At 39.1% G+C, this 18,567-nt stretch overlaps 1 protein-coding gene and 1 pseudogene across 1 annotated transcript in view; both read left to right on the top strand.

The window, feature by feature from the left end:
* The first annotated feature begins 385 nt into the window (after positions 1–385).
* On the top strand, positions 386–1,867 carry LOC136163580 (PHD finger protein 10 pseudogene; annotated as a pseudogene).
* Positions 1,868–2,511: 644 nt separating this feature from the next.
* Positions 2,512–18,567, top strand: part of LOC136163574 (calcium-activated chloride channel regulator 4-like) — a 30,117-nt gene continuing 14,061 nt past the window's right edge. The window contains exons 1-7 of the mRNA XM_065927980.1: positions 2,512–2,670; positions 7,780–7,920; positions 8,061–8,208; positions 12,493–12,601; positions 14,653–14,833; positions 15,168–15,386; positions 17,913–18,140. Coding sequence (XP_065784052.1) covers positions 2,512–2,670; positions 7,780–7,920; positions 8,061–8,208; positions 12,493–12,601; positions 14,653–14,833; positions 15,168–15,386; positions 17,913–18,140 — 1,185 coding nt within the window. The remainder of the gene's footprint in view (positions 2,671–7,779; positions 7,921–8,060; positions 8,209–12,492; positions 12,602–14,652; positions 14,834–15,167; positions 15,387–17,912; positions 18,141–18,567) is intronic.

Genomic DNA, 18,567 nt, shown 5'->3' with positions numbered 1-18,567 from the left:
ATACTGACTCTGCCATTCACTAGCTATGTGATCTTGGCAAGGTACTAAAATTGTGTGCCTCAGTTTCCCCAAGCATAAAATGAAAATAATATTCATACTTATGTTACAGAGTTGCAGTAAGGAGTAAGTGAAAGAATCTCTGCCCTGGTAAGTACTGAATAAATATTAACTATTAAGATGATTCACTCTGCCTCAATAATAACCAACACATTCCATTCTTTTTTTATATACTTGATTAAAAACAAATTCTATTCATTCTTTACTGGACAGGGCTTTACAATTTACTCTAATAACTTTATTATATTTCCCTTAATTTATCAGTCTTTAAAATACTTAATTTAGGAGGCGGCGACGGCGGCGGAGGCGGCGCCGGGCGCTCGGGCTGATGGCGGCGGCGGGCGGCCCCGGGACGGCGCTGTCTCCGCGGCTGTGCGACAGCGACCCGGCCACCCCCGGAGCCCAGTCCCCAAAGGAGGATAATGAAGATAATTCAAATGATGGGACCCAGCTGTCCCAAAGGAGGCGAATGGGCTCTGGAGACAGCTCCAGGAGCTGCGACACTTCCAGCCAGGATCTTGGCTTTAGCTACTATCCAACAGAAGATTTGATAGAGTACCAGTGGCCACCTGATGAAACAGAATACTATATGCTTCAAGAACAAGTCAGCGAATGTTTGGGTGTGACCTCCTTTAAACGGAAATAGCCAGATTTAGAGCGACGAGACTCGTCTCATAAGCAGAAGCTGTACCTGAGAGAGCTGAACGTCATCACAGAGACACGGTGCAATCTAGGTCTAACAGCGTTGCGCAGCTATGAAGTACTCGATTTAATGATAAAAGAATATCCAGCCGAACATGCTGAATATTCTGTTATTCTACAGGAAAAAGAACGCCAACGAATTACAGATCACTACAAAGAGTATTCTCAAATGCAACAACAGAATACTCAGAAAGCTGAAGCCAGCAAAGTGCCTGAGTACATTAAGAAAGCTGACAAAAAAGCAGCTGAATTTAACAGCAACTTAAACCGGGAGCGAATGGAAGAGAGGAGAGCTTATTTTGACTTACAGACACACGTTATCCAGGTGCCTCAAGGGAAGTACAAAGTGCTGCCAACGGAGCGAACCAAGGTCAGTTCTTACCCGGTGGCCCTCATCCCCGGACAGTTCCAGGAATACTACAAAAGGTACTCATCGGATGAGCTGCGGTATTTGCCACTAAACACAGCGCTTTACGAGCCCCCCCACCCCGCCCCCCGCCCCTGAGCTCCCTCCTCTTGAGCGCAATGGTGACTCAGATGATGCCGAAGATGGTCGAGGTGATGAGAAAAGGAAAAACTCTGGCAACGTGTCCGAGGGGAAGGCCTTCCCGAAGGCCAGGAGGAGCCTTTGCAAGGAAGACAGAGGTCCAGGGACAAGGCTGCCCCTCCACGCAAAGATGCTTCCAAACGTTCTGTACTGTCCAAGTCAGTTCCTGGGTACAAGCCAAAGGTCACTCCAAATGCTCTGTGTGGAATTTGTCTGAAGGGTAAGGAGCCCAACAAGAGAGGGAAGGCTGAGTCACTTGTACACGGCTCCCAGTGTGACAGCAGTGGCCATCCTTCTTGCCTGGATATGACCATGGAGCTCGTTTCTGTGATTAAGACAGACCCACGGCAGTGTATGGAGTGTAAGACTTGCATTATATGTGGACAACCCCACCAAGAAGAAGAACTGATGCTCTGTGATGTGTGTGACAGAGGTTATCATGCTTTTTGTGTGGGCCTTGGTGCTATCCCATCAGGTTGCTGGATTTGTGACTGTTGTCAGTGAGAACCCCCAACACCCAGGAAAGTGAGCAGAAGGGGGAAAAACAGCAAAGAGGGATAGTTTTTTTGACCCCAATACTATAATATGCATTTCAATGAAGTATTTGGTGCCAATTTATTTACAACATTCTCATTTTTATGCCAATAAAAGATTTTGAAATTAAATAAATAAATAAATAAAATACTTAACAAAGCCATCTTACCTAATTTGGCATTATTTACATTTAGTAATCTTAACATTTTCTTCTATTATTTTTACTGTTAGTAAATAATCTAAATAATAGTTAAATCACTGTAAAATTGAATAACAAAATTAGCATTTTTGTTTCTACTAATATCATGATGAAATTTTATTTATTTTCACATTACACTCTTCGGAAAATATGAAGTATATGTCTATACTGAGAAAATTAGCCAGAATTAGAAAGCATAGAAAATACGTTCCAAAAGGAATATGTGCAATGTATTTTATAAAAAGTTCTGAACTCATCTATGATTCAGGTCCTTTTACAGTAACATACAATAAAACAATTGTGTAACCTGAAGTCAAATATTTTCCCACATATGTAACTTTGACCTTTATACAGTCAAAGTCCCATAACTATCCAACATTGACAATGTTCAGGAGTATATATATGGAGAGATTAAAGGTGAAAGAAATGCCCCTTGAACAACACTGGGGCCTGGACCAACTCAAGAGGAACAATGGGGTTATTCAGAAGTTTTGTCTTCCTCTTAATGCTATACCTGCTGCAGGGGTCCAATGCTTCCCTTGTTCAGCTGAATAACAATGGCTACGAGGGCATTATCATTGCTATAGACCCTGCTGTGCCAGAAGATGAAACACTAATTGAAAAGATACAGGTAAGAAAGTAATGGGATTTCTTCTATTTGAATTAATGAGAAAAAAAATATATATGGTAGTTAATAACTGCAATGGAAACTTCTCAGGAAACTTTTAAACTTCAGGAAGTTTAAAAGCACCAAGGTGCAGTAAAAAAAGAAAATAAAATAACGCTGGAATGGGCAGTGAAAATTGAAGGTTCCAGACAAGGTTCTACCCTGTCCCACCATAAGATCAAAGACAAGCCATGGGGCCTCCCTGATCCTCTGTTTCTCCATCTGTAAATTAGCAGCTGGACTTGTATGTTCTTTAAACAATGATTTACCAAATGCTTGCTATGGCATGACAAGAGAGAGAGCAGTAGATTTTTTAAAAACTCTTGATCTCATGAAATATATGTTTTCTTCAGATGATACAGATAATAAAAACATGTCAATGTATAGCAGGTTCATGGTAATAAGTTGCTATGCAGCAAAATAAACTGGCAGAGGGGATAGGCAGTGATGGTGGGGCTAGGATAAGGGGAGAATGTAGGTTACTGTTCATGTGGGGTAGTCAGGGAATCTCACTAGATGTAACGTCTGGGTGGAAACCTGAGATGAGTGAGGAAAGTCCACTGAAAACCTTGGAGTGGACACTAGGTGAGCAGAATGGAGATGGCAATATGCTTGATGTGACCAAGGAAACAACTGTGAATGAGCAGGAGGAAGAGTGGGGGACAGCTGAAGGTGGACAGGTGGCAGGGCCCAGACCATTGGAAAGCTTTGGACTTTCACTCTGAGTGAAATCAGAATCCATAGAAGAGGAGAGGTGTGCTCTCTTGTACTTGCTCTGGAGTCATTCTGTCTGCAGTGTTGAGGAAACACTGTAGAGGGTTTTCCCACGTCACTCATCTTGTATAAGCTCTATTAGAACTGTGGAGGGAGCTGTTAGAAGTGAGAAATGACAGTGACTATGAACAGGGATATAGTGGTATATATTAATGTGGTGTGATCTGAACGTGTTCTTTGCCATGAGCTTATCAGAGACAAGTCTGCTAATGATTTAGATGTGTGGGATAGGGGAAGGGAAGAGGGAAAAATAAAAGTCACAGAAGACTTCGAGGGTTTTGGTCTGAACACTCGGAAGGGTGAAATTATCATTGATGGGGAAGGAAAAGACTTAAGTGGAGAAAATTTGGTGGCTGGGAGATCAGAAGTTAGTTTGCAAAATTTTGAATTTGAGATACTTTTACCATTTCTTTCTTTAGGAGTCTTCCTGACCCAGGGATCTAACCTGAGTCTTTTATGTCTCCTGTATTGACAGACAGGTTCTTTACCACTAGCGCCACCTGGGAAGTCCACTAGATATCCATATGGTTGGAGATATGAATCTGAATTCAAGGAGGAAATCTAGGGAGAGATAAAAACTTGGGAGTCATCAGTGTGTAGATGAGATTTCAAGCCGTTGAGAGTAATTGAGTTCACTCGGAAGTGTGGATAGACCAGAGAAAGTTTCCAGGACTGAACCAAAGACTCATATCTATTGTTTCACCCAACTATAGCGTTCCATATAATAAAGAGACTGGTGTTACAGCCATGTAAATTAATCCTCCCTGTCACTCACCTCAACATTTACTAACTCCTTATATTTAACTCCTTCACTCTTGTTTCCTTAAGCTCTCACTTTCTGCTTTCCCCCATGGGTGTTGTTATCCATCAGAAGCTGATGGGCTTGACCTGAAAGCTGAGCGGGTGATATTGTGGCTGCCATTATAATCTTAAGCACAGCAGTATTTACGTGCTGGTACATTTTGAATTCCAGGAAAATACAAGGATTGATTTACCGATAAACACAGGCTTGAGTAGCAGTTAATATAGTTGATACTGAATGGTGGCTTTTTAGTATCCAGCTAGCTGATCAGTATCAAAACTAACTGAAGCTCAGGAAACAGTATTGGGAAGAATTGTTTGTAGGGGCAAAACGTTTGTTAAAATGGTCTTCTATTGAATGTAAAAGTTCAATGTTTAGCAGACATACCCAGATAAGAAGAATGTTTTCTGGCATTCTCTGAGTCATCTACAAAGTCCTTACATTGATATTTTCAGACAACCTTGTGAAATACTCTCATCCACATTATACAGAAGGGAAAACTGCGATTTGGAAAAGGAAATAATTTTCCCAAGGTCAAGTTAAATAGTACAATCAGAGCTGAGATCCTGTACATGGGTTTTGAAGGCTGATAGATCTGGATTTGAGATCCAGTTTATATAAGATAACAAAAATTGCTCTTTTTGTAAAGGGTGAACAGTGAATATACTCTTATTCTTGGGATACTATCTGACCATAGTAAGATATGTTGAATTGATTCATAACTTATAACCTGAATTTCAATTGTCAACTTTCCTTATTCCTTTTATTCTCGTGTCTTTTGGATTTAAGAGTACTTTTTTTTTGAAACATTAATATCTTAATCTTCTTTGATCCAACTAGGATATTATAGGAATTATGAGAAGGAATTTAGATGGAATATTATAAAATTCTGCATGGAAGTCTCTGAGAACCATTTTTAGCCACCCCAGCAGGCCCCAAGATATCACAGTCATCTGATATAGGGTATTTGAAATCTCTCCATGACTTTATAAACATACCACTACCCAAGACAGCTGTATAGTGTTACAAGACTACAAAATAAATTGAATCCCGTGGACTTGTACAATTCCCAGCCCACAAAACTGTATGCAGTGATCCTATTTTCCCAAACTGTACTACAATTCAATTTACTACATGCCATATACACTCAAAGGGACAGAGAGAGTCATCACTTTAAGCAGAAAACAACTGATTGAGATCTAAATATTCCAAAACAAAAAGAGAGGAGAGACATTCTTAGGGAAAATAATTTCATCTACTTTAGGCCAGTGACAAAGTAATCTTTGGTCTAATTTAGGAGATCTCTGAAGTCCTCTTCCAAACTCCTAGCCAGTCCTCTGGGTCTTCAGTGTTCTGTACCCTAGCTTCTGACTGATCCCTGGCTCAGAACTCGGTCTGCTTTCTGGCCATCAGCACGTGTGATCCTCTGTTTCCTATCTGTAAATTAGCAATTGGACTTGTCTGTTCTTTAAACAGTGATTTATTGAATGCTTGCTTATGGCATTCCAGGTGAGAAAGCAGTGAATTTTCTTAAAGCTTCTGATCTCTTTCAATGTATACTCTCTTCAGACGATATAGATAATAAAAAAAAAAAATCAATGTAAACAAGTCTGTAGTAGTAAGTTCCTATGCAGTAAAATAAATCAGCAAAGAGAGATAGGCAGTCATTGTAGAGCTGGGGTAGAAGAGAATGTGGGTTACTGTTTCAGGCAGGGTGGTCAGGAAATGTCTCACTAGACCTGATATCTGGGCAGAGGCCTGAGATTGGTGAGGGAAGACCCACTGAAAATCTGGGGAGGGAAGAGCAGTTGCAGTGGCATGGAGGTGACAGCATGTTTGATGTGACCAAGGAAACGGCTGTGAATGAGCAGGAAGAAGCCTGAGGAGAGCTGAAGGTGGAGAGGTAGCAGGGCCCAGACCGTTGGAAAGATCTGGGCTTTTACTTCGAGTGAGACGAAATCCACAGGAGGATCTGAGCAGAGGTCAGGTGTGCCCTATCTTGCTTATTCTGAGATCACTCTGATGGCAGTGTTGAGGACACTCTCTACAGGGCTTCCACTTAACACCTATCCGGTATAAATTGTGAGCATAGAGGTGTCAAGGGACATTAGTAGGAAGCTGCAGCAGATGAAAAGTGATGGTGAATAGGAATGGAGGTATTGTGGGAGAGACCATTAATGTGGTGTGACCCTGGACATTTTCTGAGAGTATTATGGGGAAATTTGCTGATAGTTTAGATGTGTGGGATAGAGAAGGGTTGAGGGAAAGTAGGAGTCAGAAACGTCACAGGTTTTTGCTCGAATACTTGGAAAAATATAATTATAATCAACTGAGAAGTAACCGCCAACCTGCTGTGGGAGTTCTGTAAAGCCCTTGTCGTACCAACAGCCAGTCCTCTGGTCTTCGGTTCTCTGTACTCTAGCTTCTGGCTAATCCCTGCCCTGAGCCTAATCACTTTAATGATCTCTTCAATACACTAAGAGCACACTAGACCATCTTCCAGAGAAAAGGAAAGACATCCTTGGAGTTTCTGAAGAAGAGTTATATTCTGGTCTTAGGTCAGGGAGAATTAAAAAGGAGGAGATATTTTCAAATAAAAAATACTGTAGACTGTGCTGTTTGCCAGCAACATGAAGAGGGTGACATCATCATCCAGCACCCAGTATTCCTCAATTTTTCAGTGAATTTGATCATGTAGAACAGATCACCAAAGAACCTTTCAACCATATATTTCCTCCACTAGATAATAAGCTCTTTTGAGGAACTATTTCTCCTGTTAATCCTAACATTTTTGGCTTTGAGATATTAATAATATAATATATATTATTTTCACCTTGATGGCAGAGCAAGAAGTTCTGCCTCGCCTATAAACATTTCCATCACTCCACTCCCTGTGCTCCCAACCCAACTGCCTCTCCTGAGAGGTGGTGAAAACTTCTTCTATGACCCATCCATATAAACTGTTTTTCTTGGTTTGCATCAGATAAGGCTGTTCCTTACTAGTAATAGTGATGATATCAATGAGTTTTATGACTACCTTGTGTAGAATTTTTTTTATAACTCATTTCATGTTTATGCCATCCTTAAAGATAGGTTATAAGAGTATATTAAATAGATAAGAAGGCTGAGATTCAAAGCAGTTACATAAACCAGTCAAACTTTAATAGCAAGAGGCTTAAACTAGTATTAAAACCAAGTCTAGCTGCTTCCAAAGTCCATGCCCTTTATCATATTAATCAATTCCTCATAATGCAAACATAAGTATTTGCCTTTTGATGTAGGATTACAGAAGACTGAAAGTTGTTAAATGTGCAAATTAAGTCATAATTTTGAACTGACAGATGACAGATTTTGATTTTTGAATCAGAAACCATACTCACCAGTCAGTTGCTTTTTTTATTAATGACTAAAGGTAAGAAATGCCAGTGATGAATGTCTGTTCATTTAGTCTACTCTCCCTTGGCCAGCTTAACTTCTCTTTTTTCCTATAATAACAGAACATGGTGATTGAAGCATCTACTTACCTGTTTGAAGCCACGGAAAACAGATTTTTTTTCAAAAATGTATCAATATTAATTCCAGAGAACTGGAAGAACATCACTCAATACAAGAGGCCAAAACATGAAAGCTACAAACATGTAAGAATCAAAAAGCATCTCTTAAAAACATTTTCTCTGCTGCTTCTCAAATTTGATGTTAATTAATCATTTCAGAATTTTTCACACAAATGTTATAATTTCTATTCTGATTTTTTAAACACCTTTTTAAATGTTCTCAGGCAGATGTTAGAGTTGCTCCACCTACACTCCCAGGTAGATATGAACCATATACTAAGCAATTCACAGCCTGTGAAGAAAAAGGAGAATATATTCATTTCACTCCCGACTTTGTACATGGAAACAAGCGAAATGAATTTGGACCATCAGGTAGGAATTTTGGTTAAAACAAATATTTTGCAATGATTCCAACATGCAAATTTGTATCCATGTTTAATATACAAGCCTTGTAGGCTTAAATCCCAACTCCCCTATGGTTGTGTGTGACCTTGGACAAGTGACCAAGACTTTCTGTGCTTATTTCCTTTAAAAATGGTGAATAGAGAAGCTGCTCCTGCCTTACAGAATTGTTGGAAACATTAAACTAGATAATCCTTGTAAGTGTACTCAGTATGGTCTCTACAGAAATTTGAATGTGGGACAGCCATGATAAATTTTTTGCTTTAGGAACACATTTTAGATTTTAATTTTTCAGTTCTCCATTGCTGGATATTAATCACATGCCACCTCCATGAAAGGCAGACGCAAGGCAAAATGAAAAGGGCCAAGAGAAAACACTAATAGGCTGGTAGCTGCTATTATTATTCAACCCGTTCTTTGAACCAGATGAACTTGTTTATAAGTGATCATTTTTACCTATGAAAATGACAATTTCATCTAGTTCAATCTAAGAGTTAGGATCATTGTTTGAAATAAACTAAAGCAGATTATATTTCAGATGAAGATGAAAATCATTGTCAGAGTATGTCCAACTCATCACTAATCAATAAAAAGACTTCTTAAATTGGCACTCCCCAGAAACAACTTTTCCTCTTGCACTGCCCCTTCAATGAACACTATTTAGTCTTTTATCTTTGTCAAACAAGTCAGTCCTCATCCTCAACATTTTCTGGACCTGTTCTCCACCTCAATCCTAAAGCCCCATCACCCCATCCCATCCCAGCCTTACCTCTCCCCCTCACTTTGATCTGACCATGTTTGTTGTACTTGGCACCTTTAGTCCCTTGTGCCTTTCTAGATATAGTTTCTTTTCTACTTGGCATGTCCAGTGAAGTCGGTTGTGTCACCTACTAGGTAAATAGCACAACTCCCTTACCACTTTTATCCTTATGTTTTATTCAACTGCCATTTCTCCATATTGAATTTCTAGACAGTTTCTTTTGACTTCTGTAGTATCTTTCCAAGATTGTGAAAGAAAATTATAAAACTAATTGGCATTGTTTTAAAAAACACACTTCACAAGATCAGTGAAGCTCTCAAATCTACTCAACAATGACTGGACTTGCTTCCTATCATCTCGCTCATTCCCCCTAACAGTTGTCCTAAATATCTATCACTTTTCTTAAGACCTATAACCAATCTTTTCCACCTTATAAGTTAATGAACGCCTTGATTGAGAAAGTAGAAGCCCCTACCTTCTACCTTTCTACTTCCAAACTCATGTCCATGTCATCTCCCTCCATCTCCACCTGTCTTAGAGGAGGAAGATTTTCTTCAGTTTTTAAAAACAATGCCCCCACTGGAGCTCTTATTCTTTTCCCACACTTCTCAGATTATCCCATCCCATAACTGACAGTTTCCCCCTCTTTCTTAGACAAGTATTTCTCCCATAATGTGATACATATGTTTGTGGGAAAACTCAAATTCTGGAAAACAATGCCTTAAAAACAACAGGGCTTTGGGAGGAAATAAGATTAAGAAGAAACTCTTCAAAATCTATGCAACTTGTAATAAAAATGATAACAGCAAAGCAATAGTTCCCTGGAAAGAGTTTTTGGACCCTCAAGCAGCAGCTCAGTGTGTCTGGAAGCTGCCTCCAAAGCAGATACTAGAAGTATACTGCCCCCCCCCCACACACACACATACAGTGAAATACTATTGGAAGTAAGAACAGGACTAGTAGGAACTGAGCCAATAATTGAGATAAGAATGGAATTCTAGGTCAGAGGAACTGCTTTTTAATAGCAATTATATATAATTAAGATGTATAACACAATGATTTCACATACCTGTACACAGTAAAATGATTACCATGGTTGAGCTAATTAACATATCATCTCCTCACATAGTTACCCTTTGTATATGTGGTGCCCTGGAGAAGAGATAGGTTACCCACTCCAGTATTCTTGGGCTTCCCTGCTGATTCAGACGGTAAAGAATCCACCTGCAATGTGGGAGACCTGGGTTCAATCCCTGGGTTGGGAAGATCCCCTAGAGGAAGACATGGCAACTCCAGTATTCTTTTCTGGAGAGTCCCCATGGACAGAGGAGCCTGGCGGGCTACAGTCCATGGGGTCACAAAGAGTCAGATACAACTAAGCGACTAAGCACAGCCACCACAGCACATGTGTGGTCAGAGTACCTGAATTCTATCCTCTCAACAAACTGAGGAAACCATGGGAGCCAGGCAACCAGCCATGAGCTGGAAAAAAGTCAATCTGATGTGGACTCTTCTAAAAAAGGAACCACAGATGCAGGAAGATATGCGTTTTCTTAAAATCCACCAAATTTCTATCACAGTCATTGATATGAGAGCGTTTTCCTCCCACACTGAAGGATATAAATAATTCATGCTCACTCATTGCCACCATTTGCCTAAGAAACCTAAAAACAGTGTTTTTAAACTTTAATGTGTAGAGTAGTAATTTAGGGGTCTTGACCAAATTCTGAATCGTTAGGTCTAGAGTAGGCACAACATTCTACATGTCTTGTCAGCTCCCAGGTGATCCTGACACTGCTGGTACAAGGAACACATATTGAGTAGCAAAGGTTTAAAGAAGAAACATGACTTCTTCATAATGGTGACATTTCCCCCCTATTTTCATGTCTCATGAGGTCATTATAGTTGGAGAAACACACATTGTAGTGGACCAGACTATATTTTCAAATTCTACTTCTCTATTTCAATTTCCACTAAAGTTTTTCTTAATATTGCTAAAACAAAAATGTACTTATTCTTCTTTGTGCATTTTAAGCTTCGATTTAACCTCTATGCTTCTGTTAATCCTGAAATTCTTAGGGAAAAAAAGTTTAGTTCTGACTCACTCTAGAACCTTATCCTACTCAAGGACTCTATCTTACTCATATCTATATTTCTTAGTATCTAGTACAGTGCTGAATATATATAATAAAAAATAACTGTTTTTATTTAATTAGTGCTTATATGTGCTAAGTACTATAAATTAATCTCTTCATTCAGTTCAGTTCAGTCGCTCAGTCATGTCTGATTCTTTGCAACCCCATGGACTGCAATACACCAGGCCTCACTGTCCATCTCCAGCTCCTGGAGTTTACCCAAACTCATGCCCATTGAGTCAGTGATGCCATCCAACCATCTCATCCTCTGTCGTCCCCTTCTCCTCCTGCCTTCAATCTTCCCCAGCATCAGGGTCTTTACAAATCAGTCAGCTCTTCGCAGCAGGTGGCCAAAGTATTGGAGTTTCAGCTTCAACATTAGTCCTTCCAGTGAACATTGAGGACTGATTTCCTTTAGGATGCACTGGTTGGATCTCCTTGCAGTCCAAGTGACTCTTAAGAGTCTTCTCCAACACCACAGTCCAAAAGCATCAATTCTTCGGCGCTCAGCTTTCTTTTTAGTCCAACTGTCACATCCATATATGACCACTGGAAAAACCATAGCCTTGACTAGACAGACCTTTGTTGGCAAAGTAATGTCTCTGCTTTTTAATATGCAGTCTACACTGGTCATAACTTTCCTTCCAAGGAGTAAACATCTATTAATTTCATGGCTGCAATCACCATCTGTAGTGATTCTGGAGCCTAAAAAAACCAGTCTGCCACTGTTCCCACTGTTTCTCCATCTATTTTCCATGAAGTGATGGGACTGGATGCCATGATCTTTGTTTTCTGAATGTTGAGCTTTAAGCCAACTTCTTCACTCTCCTCTTTCACTTTCATCAAGAGGCTCTTTAGTTCTTCTTCATTATCACCTCATTAGACATCTTCAAATTATATTTTGTCTACAGCAGTGTTTTTCAACCTTTTTTTCATTATCAATCCTTAACAAGCATATGTAGACATTTTTAAATTAGTTGTACCTTCATGAAATTTTGATACCATAGATGTGTTTTATATATATTTATGCTATAGTAGAAGTAACTTTTGTAGGGATAAAAGCCACGGTAATATCTAAGATTTTTTGACCCCCCAAGAATCAAAACTCAGAGTTCAAACTGTTCTGCCCACAGCATATACATAGTAAATGGTTTGTTGACTTAACAGATGTGGAATAAAAAATAATATGCTGAAACAAGATAATTAATGCAATGAAATATAATGCAATATGTGTTTTAGAAACAAAATACAAATGCTAGCAGCTATTTAAATATTCTGGACTTTAAATTTTTATTAAAATATGAGGGACAAGTTATGTCGCTTAAAATATAATCATGGATTTGAAATATTTTCCCACAGGTAGACTGCTTGTCCATGAGTGGGCCCATCTCCGCTGGGGAGTGTTTGATGAGTACAACGATGATGAGCCTTTCTACAGGGCAAAGTCAAGGAAAATTGAAGCAACAAGGCATGAATATTTACATTTTTAAATTACTGCTGGCAGTAACTTATTTTCCTTAGACTGATTTCTTTAAAAGCCTTTCTTTCATTTTTGTCCCAATGCAGGTAATGAATGCCATATCACAAAACAGAGCTTTTTGGTTTTTTTAAGAAAATATACCTGCAAGAAACTGGTTGTCCATTTAAAATACACATAGATTCAAGAGCATCTGGCGGTCAAGTTGATTTATTTTTATACCTCTCTACCATAGCTGCCAGAACTCATTTTTGCTGAAGTTAATGCTCTATGTAAAGGGTTGTACTATGTTCTAGGAGGTAAAAATTATTTACACTACAAAAGAATGAAAAAATAAGTAGTGGAGAATGCCAGTTGAGTAGGAAATCAACCAGCTTCAAAGAGTCAAGGAGAAATTTCTTGAGATTAATAAAGTTTATGTTAAAATATCTGTAAAGCATCACACTTAACAATAGACAATCCTCTCGATTATGAGATCAAGAGAACAGAATATGTGGGGTAATAAATATAAAATTGGGTGCCAGCTGCTTAATCAACCTTAGATGCCCTGCTGGGAATGGAGACTTATTAAAAAATGTACAAATTTCAGTGAAGATTCTTCCTCAGCACCATAGCAACAACTTTTAGGATGCATATTTCAAAGATTATTACATTGATAACATTTGTTTAGATCATGCATGCATGTTAAGTCTCTTCAGTTGTGTCCAACCCTTTGCCAGACTATGGACGGTAGCTTGCCAGGTTCCCCTGTCCATGGGGATTCTCCAGCGAAGAATACTGGAATGTGTTGTCCTGCCCTTATTTCTCTAGGGGATCTTCCCAATCCAGGGATAGAATCTGTGTCTCTTATGTCTCCTGCTTTGGCAGGCAGGTTCTTTACCACTAGTGCCACTTGGGAAGTTCTTTGTTTAGGTCACATTCCCCTAAAATCCTAGTCTCTGCTACAGACTATTCATCATGGTTGTTAACATGTGAAAGTAAAAGCTTCTCAGTCATGTCTGACTTGTCCACGGAATTCTCCAGAATACTGGAGTGGGTAGCCTTTCCCTTCTCCAGGGGATCTTTCCGACCCAGGGACCTAACCCAGGTCTCCCGCATTGCAGGCGGATTCTTTACCAGCTGAGCCACAAGGGAAACGCAAGAAGACTATAGTGGGTAGGCTATCCCTTCTCCAGTGGATCTTCCTGATCCAGGAATTGAACCAGGGTCTCCTGCATTGCAGGTGGATTCTTTACCAATTGAGTTATCAGTTGTTAACATAGGTAACACTATTAAGTTTGCTGAGTTTGGGGGTAATAGAGGCATAGACATATTTAGAAGACTTATGAAATTACTGAATAAAATCTAGTCTTTGTTTCTTTAATTTGGACTGGAACACACTGAAAAGATGAGCTACACTAACATTACAACATATTTGCTGCAATCACTGTCACTTGCTGCAAATTCCATGCAGTAAGACATATGTCTAAAATTCCTCTACTATTCTTTACTGGCCTTGGCAGAACCCCAGGCTTTCCTTCTAACCACATTTCACTTTGCATAAAAATGATCCTTGAATAATCAAAACACTTGTAGCTATGCAACATTTCATTCTTTTGAAGAAAATTTCTTTGAGTGAAGAATACACAAAAAGTCTTAGGCTAAAGTGGTACCAAGAGTAAATGATTTCACAAGATGCCTCTTCCAGATTCCTGCAATGTATTTACCATCACAAGGTTACTGGGAGACATGTTTGGAAAAGGGGAGCCTACAGTCACTAGTATAAGTGGGACAACAGAAGATTTAATTCCAGAGGACTCACCCTTTGCATAGATAGGGGATTCTACTTCAAATTTCCTTCAAAAATTTCTTGTAAAACAGATAAGCTACCTGGTGGGAACCCTTAAACTTTGCTTTCAAAATAGGATGTGTGTGGTATACAAATAAGGACAAAAATAATGATAAAGATCATTATTAACAACCTTGACAAGAAGACCACTTAATATTTTATAAAAATTTTAATGACTAGATGGCCTCAAAGACTAACTGTCACATATTTTCAGGTGTTCCACAGGTATTACTGGTTTAAATAGAGTGTATATGTGTCAAGGAAACAGCTGTGTAAAACATAGGGAATGCAAAACTGATTCCAAGACAAAATTGTATGAAAAAGATTGTCAATTCTTCCCTGATAAAGATCAAACTGAAAAGACATCCATAATGTTTATGCAAGGTATTGATTCTGTAAGTATAGCAATCAATCATTACTTCAGTTTGTGTTGATACATTTATAACCAGAGGACTTGTTATCATGTTTATAAGTTATCTATAGGTGACCTGAGGGATTAGATGTAATATTATAGAATTCTTTGCACACTGGCTGGCACATAGTAAGCACTCAAGTAGTGTTACCTATTATTATTGAAAATCTGTCTTACTAAAACGTTTCCTCCCTTGAATCATATTTCATTCAATAAGCATTTTTAAAGAAAAGGTTTTTAATATTTTCAGATCTGTTGGTGAGTTTTTAAATGCACCTCATATAATTTTTTTTCATTTTATAATATTAACCTTTTAGGTCACTGAATTCTGTAATGAAAAAACCCATAACCGAGAAGCTCCAAGTCTACAAAACAAAATGTGCAATTATAGAAGCACATGGGAGGTGATAAGCAATTCTGAGGATTTTAAAAACACAACGGCTATGATGGCACCACCCCCGCTACCTGTCTTCTCATTGCTAAAGATCAGTGAGAGAATTGTGTGCTTAGTCCTTGACAAGTCTGGAAGCATGGCGGTGAGTTCATGGACCCATTTTTCCTGGATGTAGGGACAGGGCAGTGACTGAATGTCTAAGAATATTCCGACTGCTACCTGCACCCGGGTTCTTCTAAAATGTATGGTGGCATAACTACTGTCACCTCCTGTGATCTTGACCTCAAGAGGTCATGAACATTATAATGAAAGAAGGATGATAATAAGAGTTAGAAGGACCTAATCAAAGAATTTGCTTTCCCAGAAAATGGAGAGTTTATTGAGGAGAACTTTTAAGTCTTTAGTAAAACTTTTGTTCCAGGATCAGAACTGGAGATTGAAATGTGTAATTATTTCCTAATCTTACTCCCTTTATCTATTGAAAATACTTGACAGGCATGAAGAAAGAGTTGATTCAGAGCTTCCAAACTATATTCCAAATCAAGGAACAAGATCAACCAGGAGGATTCTTAACATGTTTCTCTTATTTAAACTCTCTATAGGAATGACCTCCTTATGCTCAAAGACACAGACAAAAAGCATCACTATAAAGAAGATATAGCCAGATTCAGTCATTCATTCCTTCTACTATATTAAGAGAATGGTACTAGGCTGGTACTAGGCTTTAGGAATAGAGATCCATATCCTTGAAAAGTTCATAGATGAATTAAAAAAAAAATTTCACTCTCTTCCCCATCATGATTTAATCCTTAAATATATTTCAATATTTGGCATAGGTATCCACTTTGTCCAGGACATGGGCTGGTCTTCCAGGCTGGGCTAAGGGTATTTCTATAGTTCTTTCACAGGGACCTGGGTGTGTGTTTAGTCACTCAGTCATGTCTGACTCTTTGTGACCCCATGAACTGAATCCTTCGTCCATGGGATTTTCCAGGCAAGAATACTGGAGTGCCATTTTCTCCTCTAAGGGATCTTCTTGACCTAGGGATTGAACCCATGTCTCCTGTGTCTCATGCATTGCAGGCAAATTATTTACCTGCTGAATCATCAGGGTTCCCCTCATTACTATATATTACATTGAAATTACACATTTTTCTCCCATTATTCTATGGATACCTCTCAGACTTGAAAGGTCTTATCTATCTAGGACCATCTTATCTAGGAACCAGGTCTTCTAGGACTTGAAGTAGGCTTATTCATCTTTGTGTCCTTTTGTCTAGAATATGGTTTATCACATGTAGGCTTTCAACAAATAATTGTTGAAGTGAATGAACTATAAATGAGCAGCTGGAATGTGTCAAAAGGATGGCACATTTGAAACAGAATAAATCATGCTGAAGATCAGGAATAATGCATTCAACAAATGGGGTTGCTTAGTTAGTGGAAATGGCAGAGGATGATACAGCTGGCTGAAATAATCCACAGTACTACAAGGTTTCAGAAAGAACATCAGAGTGCTAGACCTCACCACAAAACAGTGTTTTAGGAAGAGTCCCTGGGGAGACATGAGATTCTTAATTCGGAGAGAAGGTGAGCAGTTTTCCCTAGATAGGATGCAGGCATAGTCAAGTTTGGAGGTAAAGCAAAATGGCAGACACAACCCTCTAAGATGGGGATGTATTATAGAAGAAGTTCCTCACTGTGATTTGTTTCTAGGCAGTTCAGAGGGAAATTTGGGCATGTGTTGGGAACAGGTGCCACAGTTCAATTGGTACTGAGGGACTGGACAAGACCAGTGCATGAAAAGGTGTACATCCCAGGGTATTCACCTAGAAAATAAGGACTTGAATCCTAATCAGTTACCAAAGAACCAATTACAGTTAATCCATTAGTGGAAATGTGGTGGGGTGTGGTTAGGTGTAGAAGCAGAAATGGGTGAGGTGGGATTTACAGTAAATTTCATCTTTTGGTTAGTCAGGTGGCCAGGGGAGAGAGAGATTTCAGTCTCTAGTTGGAGTCCATGATGGTCTGGTTTGATATTGATATTATGGGACCTGGGGAGTAGTTTCATCTTGATACAACCAGAACAGAGGATCCCAGGAGTAATCAGGCAGTCTGTAACATTTGAGTCATCACCCTCCAATTCCAACCCAACCTCCACCGTACTCTATACCTCTAATTGAGGTGCTTAGAAGTCAAGGATCAGCTCTAGTTAAAAACCCATGTTCCTTAATATACTATACATATGTATTACATAAGGCTTTCCAGGTGGCTCAGAGGGTAAAGAATCCACCTGTAATGCAGGAGATCGCCTGCAATACAAGAGATGCGGGTTCAGTCCCTGGGTTAGGAAGATCCCCTGGAGAAGGAAATGGCAAACCACTCCGGTATTCTTTCCTGGAGAATCCCATGGACAGAAGAGCCTGGCAGGCTACAGTTTATGGAGTCGCAAAAGAATTGAACACAACTTAGCAACCAAACCACCAGGTATTACACAATAAACAAAACTGTATTTTTAATTTTATCAATTAAAAAATTTGCTTTGTAAAATAACATCAATTACTATTGATAGAAAACCTTTAACAACAAAATCTGTTCACTCATTTTATGTGATCTTCTATTACTTTCTTGTCAAAAATTACTTGCTTTTGTTACCTATTTTTTTCAGACTTCTAATCGTCTAAATCGAATGAACCAAGCGGCCCAACATTTCCTGCTGCAGACTGTCGAAAATGGATCTTGGGTGGGGATGGTGCACTTTGATAGTTATGCCTCCATCAAAAGTAATCCAATCCAAATCATAAGCAACAGTGAAAGAAGAAAGCTCTTGGAAAGTTTACCTACAGCTGCTAGCGGAGGAACTTCCATCTGCAGTGGAATTAAATCAGGATTTCAGGTGAAAATCATACTTCAAATATACTTTGTTTATTATTAGAACATTTTAATGTTAAGTGATGCTCCTCATACTTGCTCTCTAATTTTAACATAACTAATTCTAAAAAGTAGAGAACTAATCACATAGAGAAATCCACTTGTCCATCTTTTCATTAAAAGAAATCAATAAGCAAAGTAATGGGTAAATAAATGACTATTACAGTTTCACTGGAGTGTAAGGCCAATGAGGTCAGAGACTTTGTCTTATAATGGCAACCCACTCCCATACTCTTGCCTGGAAAATCCCATGGACAGAGGAGCCTGGTAGGCTGCAGTCCATGGGGTGGCTAAGAGTCGGACACGACTGAGCGACTTCACTTTCACTTTTCACTTCCATGCATTGGAGAAGGAAATGGCAACCTACTCCAGTATTCTTGCCTGGAGAATCC

The sequence above is a fragment of the Muntiacus reevesi genome, chromosome 1, assembly GCF_963930625.1.
Source record: "Muntiacus reevesi chromosome 1, mMunRee1.1, whole genome shotgun sequence".
Taxonomy (NCBI): Eukaryota; Metazoa; Chordata; class Mammalia; order Artiodactyla; family Cervidae; genus Muntiacus; species Muntiacus reevesi.
The sequence above is the reverse complement of the archived record's forward strand: the minus strand, read 5'-3'. Positions and strand labels throughout refer to the sequence as shown.